The sequence below is a fragment of the Herpailurus yagouaroundi genome, unplaced genomic scaffold, assembly GCF_014898765.1.
Source record: "Herpailurus yagouaroundi ecotype Mexico unplaced genomic scaffold, PumYag 253, whole genome shotgun sequence".
Taxonomy (NCBI): domain Eukaryota; kingdom Metazoa; phylum Chordata; class Mammalia; order Carnivora; family Felidae; genus Herpailurus; species Herpailurus yagouaroundi.
Genome location: NW_024412470.1, coordinates 4,608,239 through 4,626,861, shown reverse-complemented (window position 1 = coordinate 4,626,861; position 18,623 = coordinate 4,608,239). Strand labels below are relative to the sequence as shown.

The 18,623-nt window shown below is 44.4% G+C and overlaps 1 protein-coding gene across 1 annotated transcript in view; it reads right to left on the bottom strand.

Annotated features, from left to right (window-relative positions):
• Nucleotides 1-3,092: 3,092 nt before the first annotated feature.
• MARK1 (microtubule affinity regulating kinase 1) overlaps nt 3,093-18,623 on the bottom strand; it is a 120,658-nt gene continuing 105,127 nt past the window's right edge. The window contains exons 15-19 of the mRNA XM_040460962.1: nt 18,081-18,181; nt 16,623-16,787; nt 15,212-15,463; nt 8,713-8,757; nt 3,093-5,190 (exon numbers count right to left, since the gene is read on the bottom strand). Of these exons, the coding sequence (XP_040316896.1) occupies nt 4,836-5,190; nt 8,713-8,757; nt 15,212-15,463; nt 16,623-16,787; nt 18,081-18,181 (918 nt within the window). The 3' untranslated portion in view covers nt 3,093-4,835. The remainder of the gene's footprint in view (nt 5,191-8,712; nt 8,758-15,211; nt 15,464-16,622; nt 16,788-18,080; nt 18,182-18,623) is intronic.

The window sequence follows — 18,623 nt, the reverse complement described above, 5'->3', positions numbered from 1 at the left end:
GACGCGGGGCTCGAACTCACGGACCGCAAGATCGTGACCTGGCTGAAGTCGGACGCTTAACCGACTGCGCCACCCAGGCGCCCCTAGTTACTCTGTTTCAATGTCTCTGTCTACTAATGATCTCACCTCTGCCACTTCTGGTGTCCACTGATTTTTCCCCCTGCATATTTGCATACAGGAAAACTTTTGAATGGATGCTAGATACTGTGAACAATACTATGTTGGTGAGTGCCCATTTTGTACTCCTATTAATATTCTTAAACTTTGTTGGGTGTCTGGGTGGCTCAGTCGGGTACACATCTGACTCGACTTTGGCTCGGGTCATGATCTCATGGTTGTGAGATCGAGCCCTGCATTGGGCTCTGTACTGTCAGAGCTTGGGATTCTCTCTTTCCTTCTCTCTCTGCCCTTCTCTGCTCAGGCTCTCTCAAAGTAAATAAACTCAAAAAAATATTCTTAAATTTTGTTCTGGGACACAGTTGAGTTACTCAAATAGTTATCCTTCTGAATAGTGCTTACGTTTGGTTAAACAGGACCAAAACAGTTTCCACAGCTGAGGCAAAACTTCTGAATAGGCACTGACCTATGAACCATGAGGTTTTTCACGTTTCACGTTTTTCACGAAGGCTGGTCGGAAAGGGCACGACTTCTGTACAAGGTCCGGTTCTGCTAATCCTTCCAGGTGGCTCTTCCACTGGCCTCGCGTTTCCTCCCATGTTTGATCTCCGCAGACCTTTGAGGTTTTTGTAAAGCTCCCTTCCAGACTCTAGCTGCCTTGACCTCCCTGATGTCTCGGCTCTGGCTCCTTAACGAGGGTGAACGCTACGTTCTACTTGGGCTCCCCCTTCCCTGTGCCACAGCCTGGAAACACCGTCGAGGGAAGTAGCTGGGCAACAACCACAGGGGTCATTTCGTTTCCTCTCAGGGATCACTGGCCTTCACTGACTGGTAGCCAGTGTCCTGAGAACATTTCGCCGAAATGAAAACATCGCATGCACCTGTTGTTTCATAGATTTTGTCTAATTTTTTCCTTGTTTGAGGTGAAAGGATAACTATGGTACTTGTTATCCATGTTAGATGAAAGTGGAAGTCTTGATATGTCAGCTGAAACTTGAATCACAAGCCAGGAAGCTCTCCCTGCCACCCACTCATCCTTTTATGGTCCACATCGTACTCGTGATATCTCGTTGATACATCCTTTGAAAGGACTCTCAAATATACCCCCATTCACCCTTTTTGATCCTGAAAAAAAATCTCTGAAAAGATCTGCCTGGCTCTAGCCTTCAATCAGCCCACAAGTTTCTATCAGATCTAGATTTTCTTTTATTTTTACTGCTGTTTTCTCAGAACCTAGAATCTGATGTACACGGACCCTCAGCAAAGTTGCTAATTAATTGCTCAGACACAATTTACTAATATTTCCTTGGCTTGAAAAGCCTCGTAATTGCTCCCTTCTAACCACAGGTCAAGTCCAAGCTGAGGCTGTTGATCAGTGCTGTATGTAATCTGAACCCCACCAGTCCACTCTATTGCTAATGTGGGGCTTGAACTCGTGACCCTGAGATCAAGAGTGAGATGCTCCACGGACTGAGCCAGCCAGGTGCCCCTCTAAGTGGTTTGTCTCTAACGTGTCTTACAGCCGCTACTGGTGAGAAGCCTTTTCTGACATGTTCCTTCCTAAAGGATCTTTTCCATTCTTCCTGAAATTTTATCCATCCTTAAAAGCCTTTCTCCTAGGTATGCAAAACTCACCTTTCTTTGAATTTCTATCGCATCTATCGTCTGTGCTTGTTTGAGCCCTTTCATTGTTCCTATTTGGGTGTGGTTTTTGGTTTTGTGTTTTACATTTTGTCTTTCCAAAATGGACCCAAATCTCGAAGTAGAAACCATCTTTTACAATTCCTTTACATGTCTTAAGACACAGTAGGTACCTCAACAGAGTTAAAAATGAAGGCAGAGGTCATTGTGCTCAATGGATACATTCTGATGGAATCATTTATTTACAGTAAATCGGTGTCTCATTCATCATTGTTATTTTTGTCACCCATGTTGTGAAATGTTACTGTTGGTGAAGATCACTTCACAAAAGGTCCTTCATGTTTTTAAAATTTTTTTAAAGTAAACTGTTCCCAATGTGGGGCTTGAACTTGTAAACACCAAGATCAAAGGTCACTTGCTCCACTGACTGCACCAGCCAGGTGCCCCAAGGGTGTTCAGATTTTATTAAAAAAATTTTTTTTTTTTTTAATATTTATTTTTGAGAGAGAGAGAGAGAGCGCGTGCGCACACACAAGCAGGAGAGGGGCAGAGAGCGAGGGAGACACAGAATCTGAAGCAGGCTCCAGGCTCCGAGCTGTCAGCACAGAGCCTGATGCGGGGCTCGAACTCAAACCGCGAGCTCATGACTTGGGCCGAATCGGATGCTCAACCGACTAAGCCACTCAGGTGCCCCCAGATTTTAAGTGAACTCTTTCCTTGAACAATATTACTGGGTTAAGGCTCTAGAGTATATTTCATCTTATTATTTGCCGAGTATTTACTTATCAAGTTAAGTACTGTGCCCCAGTCTCTACAAAATAATTAACTTAATATTAGGGATGTTGTATCCAATAATATTTAAACAGAAACCAAGGAAGCCCTGATATCACACAGCCAGTGAATATAACTGGTATTATATATGGAAACATATTGTAAAATTCTTCTAAATCTTAAAAAAAAAATTATGTTATATAAAATGGGAAAATCTAAAGTGAATATCAAGATTTCATTTTCAGTTCATAAAAAATATAGTGAAATTCCTTGCCACAAACACACCAGAGTTAACCAGAGTGAGAAAATGTAAAAAACAAAACAAAACAAAACAAAAATCCAACCCATCAGTTTCTACCTTGGAAAAGGCATGATGGCTATTTTTTTTTTAAAAAAGTGTTCTGATGATAGGAATTCCTATAAAAAGAGTAAATTTTTCTTGTCATAATGACATTTTGAAAACCTACATAGCTTTACCCCCTGTCAACTAAATGTAGGACACAAGGAATACACTCCCCACGCAGAACACGTTTGTGCTAGAAAACAGGTAATTCACATTCTGGTAAAGAGGAGAAGACAAGTGCTTTATTAGGAGAACCGTTCAAGTAAAACTTCAGTGTGCACCAGTGAGAGTGAATGGAGATTTGCATCAATTTTTCTGAATGAACACTAGGTTAAAAAGGGGCTACACAGTTTTGTTTTTTGTTTTTTTCCAAACACCATCCTTCGCTAAGGCAAAAATACACTTCATTTTAGAACAGAACTGTTACAGAAGAAAGCTACGTCACAGTACGGTACAGAACGTAAAGTCCACCCCAGTCGGGAAGCCACCACGGGAGGGCACGTCTCGTCTCCCACACGTGGAGCGCTCTGCTGCAGAATTACAGTATTTACCTTTATTCTCTCCTAAACCGATGAAGCTTGGACACGCTTTCTGTTTCTCAGGAGTGCGCAGATGGGGCCCATATGTCGATATTACAGTAATTACAACATTAAATAACATTGCACAGTCAACCTCCAAGGCTAATTCAGTATAAAATAACAAGTATTAAAATGTACCTTTACTAGTGGTTTTACATCGCATGTATCACTGATCATGAAAGAAAACTAGGCAAACGCCCAATTACAAAGCTGCACGTTATAGGCATAACGATGTGGAATAAATACAAGAAATCTGGCAAAATATGAAAAACAATCAGGTTACGTGGGAACAAACTGAACAGCCACATACGCGTAAATCAATAACACACTGTTATAAATAGCATGATTTGCTCAAAAGTCTCTTAAGTACTTACAGATACTACTGGGTCGGGGGTGGATGGAGAGGAAAGGAGGAGAAGAGGCAAATGTTCCCAATGCCAGTTATTTCCTGAGGTGGCATGATTTCTTAGCTGAGGCATCGATCAACACTGTGAAGATGAGTTTGCGCTAGGAGACAGTCCCGATGTTCTTAGATTTCTGCCATCACGTTGCGGTATTCAGCGACCGTTTACGTTATAAGAGCCAGATGAAGTACTGATTCTTTTTAATTCTGCTGCTACATTTAGCAGTGGGCCAGAAAACACTTTAAAGTTTAAGAGGAATTGGGTATAGGTTTAACTTTTTCCCCAGTATTTCTTAGCTAGCTCAAGGCAAAGCTATTATTACTTTCGTGTAATTTATCTCAAAAACTCTAAGTGCCAACACTGTAAACATTTTGTATTTTCTCAACTAAACCTTGTCTGAGAACAAGGGTAAGAGCAAAGATAAGCAGGAATAATTCTGTGTATAGTAAAGCTGATCTATCTATCAGCTTGTGGTTTACATTTAAATACGATTGAAAAATAATTTTTAAAAGTCCATGCTACAATTTTAAAGACTATTTCTGTGCACTTTTAATTCTGGACACAATTTTCAAAATTGCATGATGGAGGTAAGAATTTAAAAAACCCACCAGAATGTAAATAACAGGGAAGAACACTTCCAACCGAAAGCGTCGAACATACATTTATGTGCAGAAATCTAGACAACTATACAAGTTTTTAAGCAATCATCTGTTTTATTATACAACTCTATGAACAGAAAATGAACAGAAATACACAATATACTTACCTGTACATGTGAACCTACTTTTTTTAGCTACAGATATTATACTTCATACTGACTTTAATTGTACAGTTCATGACTATGTATAACCTTATTGCATTAAGGGCAAATTCTACATGGGGAGATTCACAGGCCAATCACGTTGGGCATTACCAATACATTCAAAAACTGTACCTCATATGTGAACGTTATCTTCCCTGATCCTGTAAATTTGAGTTTCTTTACAGCTTAAGCTCGTTTGCTATTTTAGATGCAATGTTCTTGAAGGCAATCGATGTCCCAGATATCCGCTTGAAGCGGACCCCGTTGAGGGACAGGCGTGGCAACTTGCAGACTTCCATCTCCCACTGCACGAGGCTGTCCTGCCTCGCGTCTCCGTGGACACAGAAAAGCAAAAACCTCTCTTTTTGTTCATAATCACAGTTATTCGCATCTAACACTTTCCGGATCTCTCTCATCATGTCATTGGGGTCCATGGAACTAGTGGTCTTCATACTCCACGTGAACCGCAGAGAACGTGGCTTAGAATCTTTACCCTCTTCCTTGTCTCTTTCTTTCGGTTCCCCTGATGTGCTTCTAGAAGAAGAGGGCAAAGGGAGAGAACGGAAACAGAAATTCCATTCAGCAAAGAAGTCAAAGCACACATAAAGTCTCAGTGGTCATGATTCAGTGCCTAACGAAACCACCCAAGTTACAGACTACCTTCAGGTAGATACGAACGTTTGTGTCATCCTGACGTCGTAAAACCAGACCCCGGGACGCCATCTGCTTTGACTTTGTTTGTGGGAAACAACTTTACAGCTGAAAGTGAAGAACTTGATACTCTGTCAGTTCCTTCCATATTTCTCTAAGTTGCAAAAGCAGATTCTCCATTTTCTGCACATTTACACAGATAGAAACCACTAGCATTCTGCTTATAAATACATTTTAAAAATGTAAATATCCTTTTTTCTACCTTTTTTTTGGGTAGGAAAAAGACTGGGGACAAAGATGCTAGTAATGGCCACAGAGGGATTATTTATACCTAACAACACTGATAGAGAATGTTGTATTGCAACGCGGTAAAGACGTCAGGTCCCACACGACACGTAGAAGTGTAGACGTCAGGCCCTCTGAGGGTTTCAACATTTTGCTAAAGACATCCTTAAAAAGTAGTCTACAAGGCTCCACATGACCCACGCTCCACCTCCCTCCCCCCACCCGCCATCTTGTATTATCTTCTTCCCTGCTCACTCTTACCAAGACACACTGGCCTCCACACTAGTCCCTGAACATACGGGGTCTGTTCTTGCCTTAAGGCTTGTGCACAGGCTGCTCCCTCTGCCATGAATGCTTTCCCCTCAATGGCTGCATGGCTTCCTTACTGCTTTCAAATCTCTGCTCACTTTCTCCATGCAGTCTACCTTGACCACCTCAGCTCCTACCATGGCATGGCCAACCCCCAACTTTGTTCTATTTCCACCTCTGTAGCACTTACCACATTCTAATGTACTATTTAATTCATTTATTACCTTCATGACTTACTGTCTGACTCTACCACTAGACTGAAATTCCAGGACAGGAAGGAGTCCTGCCTGTTTTGTTCACTGATACTGCTCGGGCCTCTGGGACTGCACCAGGCCCATGGTGGCTGATTGACACATATTTGTTAAATCAATCAACCTTAGTGAATTGTCCTTACTGTAGGCCTCCCATAAATAATACAGAACCAGAGAACCAATTTCAAATAATCGTAGAAAGCTAGACTAGATTATTTATGATTCAGAAGACCTATAGTTAAATTTGTGGTGCCATTTTCTAAAGACAGATGTTGCAATTCTTACTTGCTAACCTGTCTCACTTATATGTGATTTCAAGAAGAAAGGACATACTTTGAGAGGGATTTATAACCTACTTCATACATATTTTGTATTTATACATACTTTATATCAACATTATCCTCTAATATATATTCATGTGCACATCTGTATATGTGAATTCTTATGTGTACATCTGCATATGTGCTTTCCTCCTCATTCCTGGTACCTGAGCCCACCGCTCTGCAAACTATACAAGCTTGAGAAAATAAGGAGAGGAGTAAGTAGAGAAAATGAATTTCTAAAGATTGTTAGGTAAATACAGACAGTATTTATTTCAGCGTCTTCTCTACCATGTTCTTTGTGCTCACTGAGTCTAAGCCACTGCATCGTAAGCCTCCCTGGGCGTGCGGATTTCGTGAGGACCGTATGCACGAGTCCGGTTATGGAATCAGCATGCTAGGGCTGGAAGGGACCCAAGAGAACACGTGATTGAACACTCATTTTAAAAACAGAACTGATGGCTAGGAAACGTACATTACTTTTCTAAGGTCACACAGCTAATGAGCTGAAATGCACAGACCAGCAAGTTTTCCTTCCGTTCCACCAGGGAAACCTGGTGACCTTGGGACGACAGGTACACACAAGATGTTTCTCTACGTGTATCTCACAGGCATCGCCACTAGTGACATTAACTGTAGAAAGATCCAGAAAATGCTAATTCTAATTAGAATTGCTAACATTTATTGGGCACTTACTAGGTGCCAGGAACTGTGCCAAGCGCCTAACATGCATTATTTACTCATTTAGCCTCTCTAACAACCCTAGAAGGCAGCTGGGATGAGGAAGCGGGGGCAGGAGAGTTAGAGTGACCTCCTAAAGTCACATGGCTAGGTAAGGGGGAAGACACAGCTCAGACCCACGGGGTCTGGCCCGGAGCCTGCGCTGTTCACGGTCGCGCCCGGCCATAGCTCTGCAGTGACAGGACCTCATGCTGTTCCTTCCGTGTAAAATGGCCACTATGAGAATTAAATGGCCAGCTAGGACCCTGTAGATAGTAGGGATTCAAGAAGTTTGTTGAAAAGCAAAAAACAACCCTGCCGCCCAAACCCAACAACCAAAGGGACATGTAGTCACATCGCGAGGATAAAATGCATGCAGACCATCAGCGGCCACCTGTGACTCTCCCTATCAGGTGTCTCCGGGCAGGGGAATTTAGTGGAAAGGCAGGAAAAGACACAAGAGGCTCAAAAGTGATGACGGAGTGAGGGACGAGCTGAAAACAAATGTCCTTCATGTCTCTTTCACAGGCAGAAGAAAAGTCCAGGATATCTGTCCTGCCTCCCTCTGGCTGCCTACCGGGGTGACTCGGGCACCTAACTCAATAAAGAAACATTCCCACTACTGTGACTAAGCAAATAGAGCACAGGTGGCAAAAAAAAGATTGTGTAGGAATGCCTGATAAAGTTTTTCCAAAGCCCGTTGTGTTTTATATTTCTATTAATTTTAAGAAGTAGAAGTTAAATTGGGGCTTGTGCTCAGCTGGGCCAAAAATAGCTCCTGAATGAAGCTGGGGCATCTGTCATACTGAGGAACTGCCTGTCGAGGTTCTGCGACGCATATGGGATCCTTTAATGCTGGGATACACTCAAAATGACTTCATGCCTTCTTTTCTTCAACTTCCCATTTGAAAACATGGACACAGGTACAAACACGTCACTAAGGTGCTCCCCAAACCAGCAGCATTGGTACCTCCCGCCCAATTCCCCCCACCCCCCGGAATTCGGATGGGGCTCACGTTTGAAACCCGGTGTCAGCAGGATCACACAGCCAGCGCTGAACGTCAAAAGCCACCAGGGAGGCTGGGTGACAGTCCTAAAATGTGGCCTACCACTGAATGCTCAACCTAACATGTCCTTCTCACGCTAAACCTTCCTACACATCTGGTTACCCCAGTGTTCTGTATTATCTAATTTTAGTTACATCCTTTTGGTGAGAAAAAAAATCGATCCATATCCCTCTAAGAATTCTCTCCTGCTAGGGTGTATTTTGTAGGACAGGAAGGCTACTTCTCTACAAGGCATACCAGTCAAAGTAATGTTTAGAGAACACACACTCGAATTAACTTAAACAGCATTAAATGCCAGGCGACATCAGGAAGACCCGTCCCGATAGAACAATTGAAAACACACATACTATCTGGCTATTGGCTCTATTCAGCTTTATGAGGTGCTGTGGGTATTTCGAGGGCGCGGCTTCACACACGGGGGCCTAGCAGCGAAGTATAATAGTGGCTCCTCACCTTGAGGTGTCTGTTCTGCCACTGGCTTCGCCTTCACTTGGATCCCTCAAAACAAAGTGAAGGTGGAGATTTAATGATAAGAGTGAAAAATAGATCAAGAAAACCTGCATCTAACATGATTTTAAAGTTAACTCGTTAAGCAAACTTCCAGCGCAACACTTCTCGGTTACTAGGCAGTCGGACACCGCTTTGCACGCTTTCACGGCACCAGCTTAACGGTCATCTTATTGAGCGTCTACTGGGTATTGTCAGAGAGGAGATGCCAGCTTGACAGTTTAGGACTGCTTTTGTTTTCGTTTTCTTTAAGCAGGATCTTCCAATTCCCAGTCACAATTTTAAAGTCAGAATTTATCGTTTGGTTGCGTTCCGTTCAATCTACAGTTAAAACCATTTAATAATTTTCAACAGCAAGATCCAACTTCGCATTGGTTATTAAACGTAATTCTAGTAGTCGCTCAATTTAGAAAATACATAAATTAGCCTTGTAGTTAAAGCTCAACATACAGAAGTGTTTCTAAAAACAAGTACTGATATTTGCATAAGCAATTAACTTCAGATGTCACACTCATGATTCATGCACATGATGAAATGTTACAGCAAACCAACAGCCTATCCAAGCAGGTGAGTCTAAAACATGAAATCAGTCTTAAACAGAAACATTGATCTTACCTGGACATCCACCTGTGAAATAAAACCAGGAAAACTCCACTAATTGTCCTTTTGTTGAACATCATGAATGGTTTTTAAGTCTACCAAAATTTTAACTACTCTGTCATTGTCAAATGCAATTAAGAATAGACACAGGAGCATCGAGCTACACACCAGTTTAAATGTGCAGAGCTGACTTGGGATAGCGAAATACCACCACACGGCTGGGAAAAAAAATAACCAACTCAAACCCTTAAGTTCATGTTTTCTTAATGTTTTAACCATTCTGGAAACATTTATACTATTTATGTAAAGTGAATGCAATAGGAAGAAAATCAGGGCCACTGTCCTCATTCCCTAAATTACCAAATCATATCCATACACTAAGCTCTAAAACTCGAACTGGAGGTTAAAAATACGAATGCCAGGGCGCCTGGGTGGCGCAGTCGGTTAAGCGTCCGACTTCAGCCAGGTCACGATCTCGCGGTCCGTGAGTTCGAGCCCTGCGTCGGGCTCTGGGCTGATGGCTCAGAGCCTGGAGCCTGTTTCCGATTCTGTGTCTCCCTCTCTCTCTGCCCCTCCCCCGTTCATGCTCTGTCTCTCTCTGTCCCAAAAATAAATAAACGTTGAAAATAAATAAATAAATAAATAAATAAATAAAATAAAAATACGAATGCCTTATGCATCGCCTTTCTTGACAAACATACTGTGTAAAAACCATCTCGCTCTCTGAATCAAAAAGGACAAAGAAGACGTATTTTTGCATTCGGATTGTGGTTTCTTAAATTTCTATGTTTAATAACTGGTGTTTTCAACAGGAAGTGTAATGCTTCAATGACATCTATGTAAAATTTATCTTTATTACAGCACATGCACATAAATAAAACACTGACATGTACATTTTCAGTCACATGTTGGTGTGCTGGTATAGACTGGAGGGCAGCCCAGCAGCTGGGAAAGACAGTGATGCCACCGCTTTCATACAAAGGAATACACGTCTCATGGGGCTTCTGTTCTCTTTGTATTTTGCCTTGTAAGTCACTGTTAGCAAACACCTATTCCACTGCTGCTGAACTGTAAGCATTAGGGATGACACCCTCCTCTGACACTACTTCCCCTGCTGCAATTGTTGAAACTGTCACCGACGGGTCACGTCGTTCCCGCACCCTGCTCCTGCCTCCTGGATGCCAACAGAAACCCTGACTTCAAGGCATGTCTGCTACCTGGTGAAGGTTTCAAATCTTCCAGTCGCCACGGAGGGAGGTGGCTGGGGGTACAGAAAGCCAGCTGGCTCTAACACCATATGCAGCGTGGCAGGGCTCTCCAACATTTAAGACTTAAAAAAAGAAGCCAAATATCTTACACATGGCAAGACATACTCAACTAACGAATTTGGTTATTCCCTATTAAGAGAGAGCTATGGTTAAAAACTCTTAAGGTTTGATCTAATCTCCAGTTTACACAGCAGCTCTATAGAACCTGTGCAAAACAAATGGTTCTAAATGCTATTTAAAAGGCTTTTGAAATAGTGCGTCTACATCCTCCCTTGACTGAGGACTCTAGCGGAAAATCACCTTCCTAACTGGCAAGTTCTTTCCTAAGACCAGAAAGCCACTCTCTCACGTGGTCGTTTCAGCCTACAGCCTCCTCACCGGCCGGGAAGAACTTACTAACTGGCTTCTTCTTTGTCATCACGGTTTTCAAGTACATGAATGATTAACTCTGAACTAGTCTCTATCCTTCCCTTCTTAAAGTTTAGCGACCCAGATCCCTTTCCTATTTCCCCTGCAACATCCTGTCTTTCCATCTTTTTAAGCAGTTGGTGGCACACGACGTAGTCGGTCCCGAAGTACGTGAGGTGTCGTGGGGCTAGGTTGGGCCCGGATCAGCCCTGGCCCTGAGCGTTCCCAGTTGTGCTGCTGGCCACGTGGGCTGCCCGCGTGCGGGTTCCATCTCTTCCGGCCTTAGGCACAGCGGAGTGAGGAGGGCAAAGGGAACAGAGAGAAGGGCGGGGCTTGAACCCAGGATGGACTTAGGAAGACGCGAGCGGGAAGGACTGACAATGTGGGAGCTGAGGTGAGAGTGACAAATAATAAGGCTGGAACAGTTCTGGAACATCAAGAAACTCTCCAGTTTACCTCCAAGGCTCCAACCCTCCCCAAAGTGCAACATGCTGCACGTACAGAAGACCCACTGCCCTTGCAGCCTGCCCGCGGCTACAGAAGCCGGCAGGTTCACTCCTGGTCCCGAGACCGATGCTTTGCCGGTCTCCTGCATCAGATCGTGGGCGGTGTCTGCACGGCCCGCTCTCAAGCTACACAGCGGGACGTGAGGAAATCCTGTACGCATGGCAGCGAACGCAAACACGTCCGCAAAGCCAAAGCTGTCCACGTGGTGACAGGTCACCTCACGGGAGAAGTGCAAATTTTTCCTCTTCTCTAACCAGACCCAGGATTAATTAAAACATGTCAAAAATCAAAAGACGTTAAAATCTGCTACCAAACTGCTGACAAAGGTCAGCAGACAAACAACCTCCTTCCTGCCCTCTCCCCCGCCCCGGCAGCCTCCCAGGTCCCTCTGCTATGTGACGTGTTCAGAAGCTGAGAAGAGCATCGTGGAACTTCAGAAATGTTCATGCTGGCTCCCCTCTGAGGCTACCTCTGAACGCCCTTAGCCCCCAGCCTTATTCTCTATTTTGGGACCCGCTTCCTGCCCGGCACTTACCAGGATTCATGACAACCTTATTTGCTCACTTTAAAAATTTGTCTTCCACACTATTTGACCAAATAAGGAAATGTTTATCGAATGTCATCTTCTGTGTCATAGTAGGCACTCGATACTCAGCAGAAGATTTAGCGGAAAACAAAGCAAACAAGCACATCCAGGTTCTCAAGGGGCTCATCTCAGAGCTGCAAGAGAGAGACGGTGAACGCCACGCCGAGCGGGGTGTTCGGGCAGGTAGTGTGGAGCGCTGTGGAGGAAGACAGAGCTGGGAGAGGGCGTGTCGGGAGGAGGAGGCTGTGATTGTAAAGAGGGGACTGAGGAAGGTCTCACCGAGGAAGGGACACTGCAGCAAAGACCCAAAGGTGGTGCGGCGTGGGGGACGAGGACTCGGGGCAGAAGGAACAGCGGGTACGAGATCCCGCCGGGGCCTGGCGTGCGCGAGGACATTCAGGTGCCCCGTGTGGCCGGTGTGGGACCAGCGAGGGGAAGGGGCAGAAGAGGGGTCAGAGCAGAAATGCACGGCCAGACCGCGTAGGGCCTCGGAGGCCACTGCGGGTTTCAAATTGTATTGTGAGCAGGGTAAAAGCAAGGGGACAGACGATGCTGAACACAGAATAGGGGGCCAAGGGCGGGAGCGAAGAGACCTGTTCGCAGGGGGGAAGACGAGCGGTGGGTTCGGTGACCGAGAAGCTACGTCCAGGAGATGCTGGGACGGCAGAGAGCCACGGCCACAGGCCAGCAGGCCCGGAGTGTGCTCTCAGAAATAACTCAAGGCTTGTAGTCCAACAACCAGAGGGACGGTGCTGTCGGTACCCAATGTGGTGAAGAATGAGGGAGGATGCTTCTGGGAAGAGGAGAGAGAGCTGCATTTTGGACATGCTCAGTCTGGGAGACCATCACACGTCAGCGTGCAGAGGCTGGGTAGACACTGGATATGTGAGTCTGTAGTTCAGAGGAGAGAGCTGGGCTAAAGGCAGAAGTGTGGGAGTTGTTAACGTGGGACAGAATGCAGGGTCACGGGCCTGAATGCGATCACCGCCAACAGTGAGGACAGCCAGAGAAGAGAACGTGTCCGAAGCCTGAACGCTGGGGCGATCTGACCGAGGTCAGGGGGAAAGGCAAGGGGACCTGAAAAGAACCAGCAAACAGCCCGAGAAGGAATAGCTAGTTTGAGAGGGAGGAGGAAACCTAAAAGCGAGCGGGAAAACGTTTCAACTGCGTGCAAGGGGGCAGAACTGTGCGAGCTGCTCCTGGAGTGGGGGCCGCGTCGGTCTCGCTCACGGCCGTACCAACAGCACCCGGTACGGTGCCCAGCACGGGCAGGGCCTCACATCTCTTAAACTGATGGCTCTGTGGCAACCCTTCATCCAACCACCCAACAGACCGTCTCCAGGCCACTTTCTTGCATTCTGTCCTGACCTCCTGTCAAGGGCCCTTTTACTATGTTCTCTCTAGAATCAAAATTTTCATTGCAAAGTAAAGGGAAATATTTTACACAAGGCTTCATGTACAATTAGTGATCAGGCTTTGCAACTCAAAACCATTTTCCTTCACTTTGAAATGAATCCTGGCTTAATCAGGAGAAAGTACTGGCTTTTAAAAAGGGCTTTAAATAGTGAGCCACATTCCAACAGCAGAAACCACTGCTAATCTAACTAGGACCCTGCAGGTGGACAGCCAGCATTATAGTCTGTCATGCAGAGTCTGAGCTTGTGGGTCTTTCTCTCTCAAGGTGTCAGGCTGCATGGTCAGTGCCCAAATGGTACATCACTGTTGATACGGTTAGAAATTGATGTTGTGTTTGAGTATTTAAAGTTTTAAATTCAGGGAAGCCTGGGTGGCTCAGTCAGTTGATCGTCCGACTTCAACGCAGGTCATGATCTCGCGGTTCGTGAGTTCAAGCCCTGCATCAGGCTCTGTAGTGACAGCTCGGAGCCTGTAGCCTGCCTCGGATTCTGTGTCTCCCTCTCTCTCTGCCCCTCCCCTGCTCATGCTCTGTGTCTCTCTCTCTCTCAAAAATGAATAACATAAAAAAAAAATTAAGTTTTAAATTCAGCTGTGATCTTGGGCAAACTGGTCCATGAGAAGACAAGAGACTAAAGCTGTTCTTCTCTTTTCTACTCGCACTCTTTGAAATCCTAAAACACTAATAACCTGGACAATTAAGTATTTAATTAATATCTTTTAAAGAAAGCATAATAACTCCTCCCGTTTTAAAGCAAGCGTAACAACTCTCCCTGCTCAAATGTCTATATGGTACAGAGCTTTACCCTTCCCCCTCATCACTGCCTGTGCCGTCCCCGGGCCACCCCAGGCCGCTGCTGTATTGCTTGCCATCACAGCTAGCTGCTTACAGGCCTGCCCCTTTCAGGACTGCGCACAGACGCGGTCTTGTTCACCTTTGCGTCTTGCTCCTAGCACAGGGCTTTGTACATACAGGATTCTAGCAGGCTTTTAGGAGGACCTAATAATAGATCAAACGGACAGCCACCGCACTGTGTTCAGCAACCTCCACAATCAACATGTGCTGTGCGATCATGCTTACGCTTTAGAAGAGAGCACGATTCCGCTATCTTATCAGAAGTTTGCTATGCTTGTGTTCATTGTGTGTCTGCTGTATTTTCATGGTAGGCTTTGGGATGTAAAATTATTTAAGTCATCTATGTGACTCCAGGACACAGGCTTTTCACAGGGAAGGAAAAAAAAAGTGAACTAGATATTATTACTGAGTGATTTAGAAGTATTCCCAAGACATATTATTTGAAGGATAAATGGAAACTCTGATTTCCTCTTTTTAAATCCAGGGTTTTGAGTTGGGGATAATCTTTTTGTTAAAACACACACATTTTTTTTTTTTTAATGTCAAATTCTTGCTCTTTCCAATCTGTTTTATACAATTTAAAAATTCTTATCTTGCCCATTTTTTTCTCTGTCTCTTAGGGGAAAAATACTTTACATCTGCTTTGATTTTCTTCTTCAAACTTCTGTAAAAGAGGGGCTCTGGTGAAATACCAGGAAACCACTCTGGAAAATCACCGCAAAGATTAAAGAAAACAAAACAAAACAAAAACAAGTCTCCTTTCTAATTCCTAGAGGAAGCCAAACACCACAGCACCTCGGTACTGACCTGCGCACGAATTTGGATGTTATTTTGCTTATTATACCCGTTGACGTTCCCCTCCTGGCGTGCGCGAAGGCGCCCGTCTCGTGGGAAGGGGAAGCGGGTGGCCCGTTGTGTGCGGCGCTGCGTCGCTCCCGGAGCTGTTCGCCGTGGAAAGTACTGCGGCTGGAGCTCCCCCGGGGGAAGCGGGTTCGGTCTGGGGTGCTGGCACTAATACTGTGAGCAGATGGGGAAGCAGCAGGCGCTCGCTGGGTCGCCCTGTGGGGACAAATGAAGATCTATTATTCACAATAATGGCAGAGAGAGCTCTCATGCTAGAAACTACCCGAACCTTGCCATGGCTACTTCCGTTAGGCCCCGCTTTCTCTGCTCATGTTAGACACCCACGTGTTAGCTGCACTTAGGGTATCACTGCACGGAGAGGGATAACATTTCAGTTTGCAACTAAACACCTTTTATAAAAATACAGTTATTAAGGACTGAGAAGCTATTGAAACAAGGATACAAATACCCTTCAGTATCAGGAATGGCAGACTGGGGCTGCTGCATGTATATTTTTTTACTATTCTCTTAACTTCAACCGTTTAGCAACGTGGAACATGGATTTTGCTATTTATCAGAAAGCATCTGAATGGAGTCATTTCCTATTTACAAGCTAGGCCTCAGGGACAGCACGATGCTACAGGACATCACCAATACGAATAACGAACCGAACTAAAGATGTTCCTGAGTTGGAGAAATCCTAGCATAGACAAATACTAGAAAAACAGGCATATCATTTTGTACCTAAAAGGGCTCTTTGAGATCATCTGTTTCCCTGACAGAGAAACAAAAAGTCTGGTTTTACTTCAAAAAGGTACCGGGCAGCAGCCAGGGTTAGCCAGAAGTCTCCATTCTCAGTCTCAAGTATTTTTGTTGTTAGATCATAAAAAATTCAATTTACCTGAATGACAAATCAGGCAGCAATACTTCAGGGATGGATTTAAAACAAGATCCTTACAGAAAATTCCTCTAGGAAATGATTTAAGTCATAAGCAACATTTTTGAAAACAGGTAGGAATGTGGTATGTTTATGTTACGATTCAACTTTTCCCTTTGCTACAGATACCGAATCTTCTCAGAAAGTTCTTAATGCGATGGTGCCTATCACGTATTTTTGTTTTAATATTTACTTATTTATTTTTGAGACACACACACACACACACACACACACACACACACACACACACAGACACAGAGAGAGGGAGAGAGAATCCCAAGCAGGCTCCACGCTGTCAGTGCAGAGCCCGATGCAGGGCTCGAACTCACGAACCATGAGATTATGATGACCAAAATCCAGAGTCGGATGCTTAACCGACTGAGCCACCCAGGCGCCCCTGGTGCTATGTTTTGAAATGAGGTGCACCCAGCGCGTTACCCGGGCCGGTAAGCTTCAGAGCCGTCTTTGATGGTTGGCAGTGTAACTTTAACAGGGTGGCCGGAAGTGGACATAGACTTCTGGTGGCGTGGTCGAGCCGAGGGGACAGCAGAAGCCACAGCCGAGCCTGCAGAAGATATGCTACTTGCGGACATCTCCGTAAGGCTTTCGACAGAAAACAGTGGAGAAGACCATGGAAATGTAAAAAAGAAGAGAAACTGCAGTTTACTAAAATTTAAGAAACAGACCTTTAAAAATCTAAATCGACTGTACCTTTCATGACTGAGACACTTAAAAGAATTTACATTAGTGGTGTCATTCGTGAATAACAAAACCGTATTCTTGCCAAAAAGGTACAGAATGAATTTACCACCACCTTCCACTGAAAAGATCTCACACACGCTTGCTCTACAAATGCGAATCTGAGAAGGCATGAAGTTCCTTTTATGATCGGAGACCTTTTCCACTTCCCAACACTCAAGAGTTTGATGTAACATGATGCTGTGGTTTATTGTCCCTCATCCAATAGGAATTCATAATTACAGCAAAAATACAGTCTCCAGAAACATCATCAAAATGTTTTCAGCTCATATTATTAATCAATAGGTTAACTGTCGTAGGTCAAAGGAGCTACAGATTAGGACTTGGTATAGGAAAAGTAATACGTCAGAAATCAATCCTCAACTCCTTTTCTAGCCTGAAGGATCTTCTATCTGAGGATAATACATTTACTTTGCACGCCTTATAATAACACTTTACATGTCCGTTAATGGAGAGGAAACCAGTGGTAAGCATGCCCTGTCCAGTCCACTGAAATGACGAGGAATGGGGCTAAGAACGGAATTTTATTTGAACAGGCTCCCTGCACTTTTGTACTATATTGGCGAATAGTCCTTACAACTCACGATGAAAAGAAGCTAAATTTCTTAAATAATAAAAATAATATGATTTATCATTCTTGAAAATAAAACATGTTGAGAATTCTATGGTTCTCAATCATCAGTTAAGATGGCCACATTTCTTTAGAGGAAGAAAAAGCAGACCTTCATTATTTGGATACAACAATGGCCTGATGGGAGGGGGAAGGGTAAGAAACAAAGGTTAAAAAAAAAATGAAGTCAAAGATAAAAAGGAAGCAGCACGTAGATAAGAGAACAAGACTGAAATTAAGATCAGATTAGGATGATTAGTATGATGTGCTTTGTTACAGGGGAACACTTACTACCAGATTTTATCTAGCAAAGCTTGGGGTAAGAGCATTTATCTCCTCTTTCCCCAAAGTAGGTTCCCATCCTTCCATTCTGGTACAGGAGGGGAGACGCCTTCGTTAGAGTGCTTGCTTGCAACCATTCTCTCTAGTGCTCCCTTTTCCTCTTGACCCGTTCGGCTCCTCTTTGCGCAAGAGCGGTCCTGCACAAGGATGACAAAGACAGCACCATGTGGCGCTGTGACAGGTACCTGCTGTCTTTTCCGTTCTGCAACGCCACGTATCGATCTGCACTCCTTTCACACACATACGTGTTCCTTCTTGCCATGCTACCTCCAGGATAGACATTGCTCTTTAAGAAGGAAAAAAAAAAAAGCCATCTTAAAATTGTAGCTGTAGCTGTGGAAAGTCAAAGAAATTCATTTAAGAAATGAATGCAAAGGACTCTGAAGAAAAAAAATCCATGGCAGCATTTTCATGTATCAGAACCTTACATTAATAAGCTCGATCTCACCCACTCCTCCCTCCCTCCCCCCACACCCTCCTCACCCCCTCTCTCTCAGATTGTAGGAGTGAAAGGCAAAGCCTAACAAGCTTGTATGATTTTAGCTCGTCCTCTACAGCAGCAGTGAGCAGGTGTTTGGAAGCAACAAGGAAGCTGGATTTTTATTCTTCCCTTTAAGCTGGTGGTCCGGAGAAGGGTGGGGGCAGGGGTACAGGCAGTGCTATGGAACCAGGGGCAAGAGACACATCACCACAAACCGGAAACCTGTGGCGGTGACAATGGCGGCCCC